Below are 10,000 nucleotides of genomic sequence, written 5' to 3' on the forward strand. Positions count from 1 at the left end.
AGAACCAAAACACAATGAGACCAAACTAAAGCAAGAGAGAGAGAGAGAGAGATAAAAGACAAAAACACAGACAAACAGACATACAGATATTACTCAAACTACAACACCAGAGCCTCAAATGACGAATAATGCTCCTGTTTGTATACTTTTAATTTACAATGTTAATGTTGCTAATGGTCGTTGCTCGCTGCTCCAAAAACACAATGCATCACTCTCATTTATTTTCCTGAAAGCGCCGCGTCATTAGAGAGAAGGCAATTAACCTGTTTGTGATTGGTAGTCTTGTAAACACCTGATTAACTACTACACCTGAGAGAGAGAGAGAGAGAGAGAGAGAGAGAGAGAGAGAGAGAGAGAGAGAGAGAGAGAGACAGGTGGATGGACAGGAAAATTTAATTGCTATTGCCACACATTTTTATTTTACCACGAGCTGAGAGAGAGAGAGAGAGAGAGAGAGAGAGAGAGAGAGAGAGACAGAGAAAGAGAGAGAAACTTAATTGCCACTGCCAAACACTAACTTTTACTCGCCACTACTAAGAGAGAGAGAGAGAGAGAGAGAGAGAGAGAGAGAGAGAGCTAACTGACTAACTGACTAACTTTTCTCCCTCCTTTCCTCCTCCACATGTAGAGAGAACTTTTTCCTCTTCTCTCCATTACAGGTAGACAGATTTCTCCTCCCCCTCCACCTACCCTCTCCTTTCTCTCCACTCAGCCTGGAAGAAGAAGAGGAGGAGGAGGAAGAAGAAGACGAAGAGAAGGTATCTAAGTAAATCTAAATCATATGTTTGGCTTGTTTATCTGTGAAGTAGTAGTAGTAGTAGTAGTAGTAGTAGTAGTAGTAGTAGTAGTAGTAGTAGTAGTAGTAGTAGTAGTGGTGGTGGTGGTAGTGGTTGTAGTAGTATGTCAATAAATAATGTCATTTTTTTAACTTTTTTGTCAATATAGCTCTTAATGATTTTTCCTTCTTTTTTTTTCTTTTCTATTATTTTCTAGTCAAGAGTTAAATAAGTAGTAAAAATAAATAGATATATAAAAAAATGCTACTCTGGAAAAAGCATCGAAATTTTGAGAGAAGTCGTCAAATCTCATTCTTAAACAGCTCACCTCAAAGCGAAGGCCAACAAAAATGACAACACAAAAAGGCCCACTTAGATGCCAGGTGCCGAGCAGGTCTGAGTGAATTAGGCAAAATAATGGGATAAATGCCTTGAAACCTCCCTCTTAAGCGATTTATTGTCATAGAAGATAGAAACACAGAAGCAGGCAGGGAGTTCCAGAGTGCACCAGAGAAAGGAACGAATGATTAAGAGTACTAGTTAACTCTTGAATTACAGAGGTGGACAGAATAGGTTAGAGAAATAGGAGCAGTAATTATCATCCTCTTCTTTCTCTTCCTCTTTCTCTTTGATAGTTAGGGAGAATGAAATTTAATACAGTACTTTTCCATTATTCTCTTTCTTCTCTTCCTCTTTCTCTTTCATAGGTGATAGGGAAGAGGGGATATACAGTGCTTTCTCCTTTATCCTCTTCCTCCTCTTCCTCTTCTTGCTCTCCCATTACCTCATTTGTCTTTCTCCTTTAATAGTGTTTCCTCTTTAATATTTTTCCTACTTTTTTGGATGTTACTGTGGTTGAATCTCTCTCTCTCTCTCTCTCTCTCTCTCTCTCTCTCTCTCTCTCTCTCTCTCTCTCTCTAATTGATTTAATACATTCATTTCATCTTCATAATCCTCTTGTTTTGCCTATAGCTAATTCTTCTTTCCTTTCCTCCTCTTTCTTCCTTCATTTCCATAACCCATCCTCCTCCTCCTCCTCCTCCTCCTCTCATCCTCCTCCTCCTCCTCCTCCTCCTCCTCCTCCTCCTCTCATCCTCGCCACTTAACCACATTCTCTTCTCCAAATTTCATTACGACCATCCGGTACAGAGGAAAAGGAGGAGGAGGAGGAGGAGGAAAGAAACAAGAGAAGGATGGAATGGAAATGTGTGTGTGTGTGTGTGTGTGTGTGTGTGTGTGTGTGTGTGTGTGTGTGTGTGTGTGTGTGTGTTGCAATAAAGTTGAGATAAGTGTTGTTTTCTTTATTTGTCTTTTAGGTGAAATGTTGCCAAATATTTCAAGAGTGTTGCAATTTTTAAGTTGTGTTGATTTTCTCGTGAAATGTTCCTGTGGCTGTCTTGGTGTGTGTGTGTGTGTGTGTGTGTGTGTGTGTGTGTGTGTGTGTGTGTGTGTGTGTGTGTGTGTGTGTGTGTGTGTGTGTCTTTAATTTCATCGTATGTTTGCCTTTACAAGTTACTTTATTTCATTTCATTATTACGTTCGTTCACAAGTTTTACCACCACCACCACCACCACTACTACTACTACTACTACTACTACTACTACTACTACTACTACTGCATGTGAAGGCGAGCGCTCATTGGCTGGCAGTGTGAGGGAGGAAGTGAAGGTGGCTAGGGATTGGTGGGCGGGAGGGCGAGACGAATAGTGATTGGCGGAGAGAGAAACTCGCTGGCGCTTGTGATTGGTGAGCTGAAATTGACTTCTCCAAAACATGACTGCTCCTCCTCCTCCTCCTCCTCCTCCTCCTCCTCCTCCTCCTCCTCCTCCTCCTCCTCCTGCTTTCCTTCCTGTGATATTTTGTTTGATTTATTCATCCTCATTATTCTTGTGTACTTTATGTTCTCTTCTTCCTCCTCCTCCTTCTCCTCCTCTTCATCTTCTTCCTCTTCCTCTTCTTCTTCTTCTTCATATTCTCAGTTTCGTTTGCTTTCTTTATCTTTCTTATTCTTCTAGTTTGTTGTTTTCTCCTCCATTTCTTCCATTCATTCATTCTCTCCTACCTTTTCTTTATCATTTTCTTCAAAGATTTCTGTTTACATTATTTTTTGTTGTTTTCCTTCCTTTTTTTATCAAGAGATTTTCCTCCTCCTCCTTCTCCCTTTACTCCTCCTCCTCCTCCTCCTCCTCCTCCTCCTCCTCCTCCTCCTCCTCCTCTATCTTCCTTAACTAGCAAATGAGATAATTGTTGAAGTAATTCCTTTAAAAGCCTCGTTAAGAGCTATAGGCATTTATTCCTTTGTTTTTCCTCCTCCTCCTCCTCCTCCTCCTCCTCCTCCTCCTCTTCCTCTTCCTCTTCCTCTTCCTCTTCTTCTTCTTTTCTTTGTGTTCCTTTGTGTTTCTTTTGACTTCATTCCACGTGACGTCACACAAACATCACCTGATTGCCATGGTAACGCCTCAGACCAGGTGAACCATTCTCTCTCTCTCTCTCTCTCTCTCTCTCTCTCTCTCTCTCTCTCTCTCTCTCTCTCTCTCTCTCTCTCTCTCTCTCCCACACATTTTCCTTTCGTTTTCTCTTCCCTTCCATCTTTTCTTCTTTCTCCTCCATTTCCTCTCTTTCCTCTCCTCCCTTCCTTTTTCTTCTTTTCATCTCCTCCTTTCTTCGTCTTTCCTTCCTTTACTGTTCTCCTTCCACTCCTTTCATTTCCTTTCCTCATTTCTGTCTCGTCTTATTCTTCTTCTTACCTACGTTCTCTTCTTTCCCTCTCCTCCTTTCTGGATTAATAAGTAAACAAGTCATTTGGTTCGTAGAAAGGAAGGAAAGGAAGGAAGGAAGGAAGGAAGGATGGATGGATGGATGGATGGATGGATGGAAGGAAGGAAAGAAGGAAAGAAAGAAGAAAGTAAAGGGAGGGAGGAAGAAAAAAAGAAAGGAAGGAAGAAAAAAAGGGAGGAAAAAAGGAAGGAAGGAAGGAATATAGGAAGATAGGAAGGAAAGAAAGGGAGGAAAGAGGGAAGAAAAGAAGGAAGGAAGGATGGAAAAAAGTCAGTGAAGAAATTAAATGAAAAGATTAATTTGTGTAAAAAAGGAATATGCAATTATCGTTCATGAGAGAGAGAGAGAGAGAGAGAGAGAGAGAGAGAGAGAGAGAGAGAGAGAGAGAGAGAGAGAGAGAGAGAGAGAGAATCCGCTACCTATGAGAACTCCTATCACACACACACACACACACACACACACACACACACACACACACACACACACACACACACACACCTGCCCAAACTTACACTAATTAAACCAATCACCAACACACACCACCTCTAATTAAATCACACACCTACGCGCACACCTACACACACCTGTATCAATTAACTACACACACACACACACACACACACACACACACACACACACACACACACACACACACACACACCTGCATTAATTAAAAGACTTACCTGCTCCACCCACACGTTCGATGTCATGATCTGATTCTTGAGGTTCTGTGGGAAAAAAAGGAAGGTGATTAGCGAGTCTTAATCTTGATCTTTGTGCGAGTCTTAATCTTGATCTTGTTTAACCTCGTTTTCTTTTTCTGTTTTGATTTAATGATGTAAGGAAATTTAAAGGGAATAGTGATGATTAGTTAGGCTAATGATTGGTGTTTTTTTTTTTTTTTTTTGTTTAGGAAAGGATATGTTATTAATGTTATTGTTGTTGTTTTTTTTGTTTTCTATGTTTGTGTGTTTAGATATTATTTGTTTATCTGTTTATTTGTTATTATTGTTGTTATCATTATTAGCATATCTTTATCATTTTCATCATTTCATTTCGCCATCCTGAGTGAATGGAAAGGAGGAATTATATTTTTCTTAACAAATTTCCTTCTTCACTATTTTCTTTGTTAAAAACGAAAAAAAAGTTAAAGAAAATAAAGAGAAAAAGATTAGCTTGAATAATACACAAACTTTATATCCTACGCATAAATTAAATAACTTTTCTAAACATGTCTCACAGTAAGACTCCCTATCTTGGAATATTTAGAGAGAGTAAATCCATGTTTCATTTTGCAAAGGAGAGAAGGAAAGGCAGAATAGGATCCACAAATTCAATATATAGTTTTACATTTAATTTTGTCATAGTGAAGTAATTAACACACACACACACACACACACACACACACACACACACACACACACACACACACACACACACACACTATCTCAAGTATTCATTCAGAGAGAGAGAGAGAGAGAGAGAGAGAGAGAGAGAGAGAGAGAGAGAGAGAGAGAGAGAGAGAGAGACAGACAGACAGACAGACAGACAGACAGACAGACAGACAGACAGACAGACAGACAGACAGACAGACAGAGAGAGAGAGAGAGAGAGAGAGAGAGAGAGAGAGAGAGAGAGAGACAGACAGACAGACAGACTGAAACACACACAGACAGACAGACAGACAGTCAGACTGAAACACAGACAGACAGACTGATACAGACAGAGAGATAGACAGGCAGAGAAACTGACTGACTGAAGCACAGAAAGACTTACTGACTGACTGAGACAGACAGAAAGACAGAGAGAGACTGACTGACTGACTGAGACACAGACAGACATATAGAGAGAGACAGACTGACTGACTGACTGAGACACAGACAGACAGACAGACAGACAGACTGAAACACAGACAGACAGACAGACAGAGAGACTGACTGACTGAAGCACAGACTTACTGACTGACTGAGACAGACAAACAGACAGAGAGAGACTGACTGACTGACTGACTGAGGCACAGACAGACAGATAGAGAGAGACAGACTGACTGACTGACTGAGACACAGATGGACAGACAGACAGACAGACTGACTGACTGACTGAGACACAGATGGACAGACAGACAGACTGAAACATAGACAGACAGACTGATACAGACAGACAGACAGAGAGAGACTGACTGACTGAAGCACAGAGAGACTTACTGACTGACTGAGACAGACAGACAGACAGAGACTGACTGACTGACTGACTGAGACAAAGACAGACAGACAGACAAAGAGAGACTGACTGACTGACTGAGACACAGACAGACAAACAGAAAGAGACAGACAGACAGACTGACTGACTGACTGACTAAGACACACACAGACAGTCAGAAAGAGAGACTGATTGACTAACTGAGACACAGACAGACACTGACTGACTGACTGAATGACTGAGACACAGACAGACAGACAGAGACTAACTGACTGAATGACTAAGACATAGACAGACAGACAGAGACACAGACAGGCAGACAGAGAGAGAGACTGACTGACTGACTTACTGAGAAACAAACAGACAGAAAGATTGAATGACCGACTGGCTTAGACAGAGACTGACTGACTGACACTGACTGAAACACAGACAGACAGACAGACAGAGACTGACTGAGACACAGACAGACAGACAGAGAGACACTGACTGAATGACTGACTGAGACACAGACACACAGACAGAGAGAGGCTGACTGACTGGCTGAGACTGACAGACAGAGACTGACTGACTGACTGACTGACTGACTGAGAGAAACAGACAGACAGACGGACAGACACCAGACAGAGACTGACTGACTGACTGACTGACTGATTGGCTGACTGAGACAGGTAGACAGAGACTGACTGACTGACTAAGACAGGCAGACAGACAGAGAAAAACTGACTGACTGTCTCACTGAGACACAGGCAGGCAAACAGAGGGAGAGAGACTGACTGACTGAATGACTAAGACACAGACAGACAGAGAGACACTGACTGAGACACAGACAGACAGACAAACAGACAGAGAAAGACTGACTGACTGAGACACAGACAGACTAAAGGAAACTGATTGACTGACAGACTGACTGAGACAGGTAGACAGAGAGAAAGACAAACTGATTGACTGATAGACTGAAACACAGACAGACAGAGAGACACACTGACTGACTGATTGACTGACTGAGACACAGACAGACAGACTTAGAGAGACTGACTGACTAACTGACTGACTGACTGACTGGCTGACACAGACAGACACAAATAGAGACAGACTGACTGACTGACTGACTGACTGACTGAGACACAGACAGAGACAGACTGACTGACTGACTGACTGACTGACTGACTGACTGACTGACTGACTGAGTGACTGACTGACTGAGACAGATATAGACAGACAGACAGAGAGAGACAGACTGCCTCACTGACTGACTGACTGAGAGACAGACAGACAGAGACAAACTGACTAACTGGCTGACTGAGACACAGACAGACAGAGAGACAGACTGACTGACTGACTAAATGACTGAGACACAGACAGAGACAGACAAACAGACTGACAGACAGACAAACAGACAGACACACTGACTGACTGAGACAAACAGACTGACACACTGACTGACTGACACACTGACTGACTGACTGACAGACAGACAGACAGACAGAGACTGACTGACTGACTGAATGAGACACAGACAGACTAACAGAGAGAGACTGGCTGACTGACTGACTGAGACACAGACAGACAGACAGAGAAAGACTGACTGACTAAGACAGACAGACAGACAGACAGAGAGACTAACTGACTGACTGACACACAGACACAGACAGAGAGAGACTGATTGACTTACTGACTGAGACACAGACAGACAGACAGACAAAGACAGACTGACTGACTGAGACACAGACACACAGACAGAGAGAGACAGACTGACTGACTGAATGATTGAGTGTAACACAGACAGAAAATCAGAGAGAGACAGACAGACGGACAGAGAATGACTGACTGACTGACTGAGACACAGACAGACAGACAGACAGAGACTGACTGACTGACTGAGAAACTGACAGACAGATAGAGAGATTGACTGACTGACTGAGACACAGACAGACAGAGAGAGAGAGATTGACTGACTGACTGAAAGACTGAGATAGACAGACAGACAGAGAGAGACAGACTGACTGACTGGCAGACTGACTTACTAACTGACTTAGACACAGACAGACAGAGACAAATAGACTGACTGACTGACTGACTGACTGACTGACTGATTGACTGAGAAACAGACAGACAGACAGACAGACAGAGTGATAGACTGACTGACTGAGTGAATGAATAACTGACTATGACACAGACAGACAGACAGAGAGAGACATACTGTCTGACTGTCTGATTGACTGACTGATACACAGACAGACAGACATAAAAAGACGCAGACAGATAGACGGAGAGACACTCAGACAGACAGAGACACAGACAGACAGACAGACAGAGACAAAGAGAGAGACACAGACAGACAGACAGAGACAGAGAGACAGACAGACAGACAGACAGAGAGAGACAGACAGACAGACAGAGAGACAGAGAGAGAGAGAGAGAGAGAGAGAGAGAGACGGACTCAGACAGACAGACGGACCGAGAAGAAAGAGAGAGAAAGGTTTTGGTGAATTTCTTTTACTCTCTCTCTCTCTCTCTCTCTCTCTCTCTCTCTCTCTCTCTCTCTCTCTCTCTCTCTCTCGCCTGCCATGCTAATTCTGGAAACTTCACACCAGGATTAAACTTTCCTAACGGGGGAAATAATACGGACATTACTGAGAGAGAGAGAGAGAGAGAGAGAGAGAGAGAGAGAGAGAGAGAGAGAGAGAGAGAGAGAGAGAGAGAGAGAGAGACACTTAAGGGAGTAATTAAAACACACTCCATTAGGAATAAATCAGTCATCCCTAAATTGATTATAGAAAATGAGGTCAAACTATAGAAAACGAGCGATGCGATGCCCCAGAGAGAGAGAGAGAGAGAGAGAGAGAGAGAGAGAGTACGCCTATTAGTATCTTTCTCTCCTCTTCCTCCTCTTCCTCCTCCTCTTCCTCTTCTTCATCCTCCTCCTCTCTTGTCTCTCCTTCACCATGCTTTATCAACGCTATCTCTCTCTCTCTCTCTCTCTCTCTCTCTCTCTCTCTCTCTCTCTCTCTCTCTCTCTCTCTCTCTCTCATCGTGTTCACTGGAGTCATGTCACAAAGAAACAGAGAGAGAGAGAGAGAGAGAGAGAGAGAGAGAGAGAGAGAGAGAGAGAGAAGCAGGTGGAGTTGATCAGGAAGACGACGAGGAGAAGAGGAGGAGGAGGAGGAGGAGGAGGAGGAGGAGGAGGAGGAGGAGGAGGAGGAGGAGGAGGAGGAGAATACATTATGTGATGAGAAGAGGAAGAGGAGAAACTGGGTTGAAGAAAGATTGAAGAGAGAGAGAGAGAGAGAGAGAGAGAGAGAGAGAGAGAGAGAGAGAGAGAGACAGTATTGTGTCAGTGATACTGCCACTTAATTATGAAATGTGACTGAAATTGCTGAGAGAGAGAGAGAGAGAGAGAGAGAGAGAGAGAGAGCGCAAGGATCCCATAAAGAAAATCCAATTAGTGTTACTACCACCACAACTACTACTACTACTACTACTACTACTACTACTACTACTACCACCTACCACCACCACCACCACCACCACCACCACCACCACCACCACCACCACCACCACTACTACTACTACTACTACTACTACTACTACTACGTTTCAGTAATAAAATGACAAAAAATAATACATTTCCCCATATGACTTTTTCCTCTTTTTTTTTGTTGGTCTAAATGATGGAAGGAGGAGGAGGAGGAGGAGGAGGAGGAGGAGGAGGAGGAGGAGGAGGAGGAGGAGGAGGAGGAGGAGGAGGAGAAGGACATACAGCAACATTGTTTTTCCGTTATTTATGAGCAGAGGGGAAAATTATATGAGAGAGAAGGATGTCCACTGTCCCCTCTTCCCTCTCTTTTTCCCTCGTTTCCTATTTTTCCCCTCGTTCACCATACTCAACCACCATCACCACTCTCAAGAAGCTCCCACATTTCCTCTCTTTAGCCAGTTCTGTTTCCTCTTTTGATTCTTCCCTCTTCCTCCATTTCATATAACATTTTCCCTCACCTGTTTCCCCTCTCCTGATTGTATTTTGGGCTGGAAACTCTATACTTGCCAGGCTCTTGTCTTGTTTCCCCTTTCTCTTCCCTTTATTCGTCATGTACCACTCTGTTTCCCCTTTCACTAATTATTTTTTTTGCTCTCTCTCTCTCTCTCTCTCTCTCTCTCTCTCTCTCTCTTTGTTTTGCGTCAGATTATCATATTTTTTCCTTTATTTTCCTTAATTTTCCTCTTATTTTCTCTTTTCCTCTTTATTT

The 10,000-nt window shown here is 42.9% G+C and overlaps 1 protein-coding gene across 4 annotated transcripts in view; it reads right to left on the reverse strand.

The window, feature by feature from the left end:
• Positions 1-10,000, reverse strand: part of LOC123507455 (acetylcholine receptor subunit beta-like 2) — a 140,850-nt gene that overhangs the window by 110,366 nt on the left and 20,484 nt on the right. For all 4 annotated transcript variants that reach the window (XM_045260336.1, XM_045260338.1, XM_045260335.1 and 1 more), the window contains exon 3: positions 4,238-4,282. In XM_045260336.1, the coding sequence (XP_045116271.1) occupies positions 4,238-4,282 (45 nt within the window). The remainder of the gene's footprint in view (positions 1-4,237; positions 4,283-10,000) is intronic.

Source organism: Portunus trituberculatus, chromosome 22 (assembly GCF_017591435.1).
Source record: "Portunus trituberculatus isolate SZX2019 chromosome 22, ASM1759143v1, whole genome shotgun sequence".
Taxonomy (NCBI): Eukaryota; Metazoa; Arthropoda; class Malacostraca; order Decapoda; family Portunidae; genus Portunus; species Portunus trituberculatus.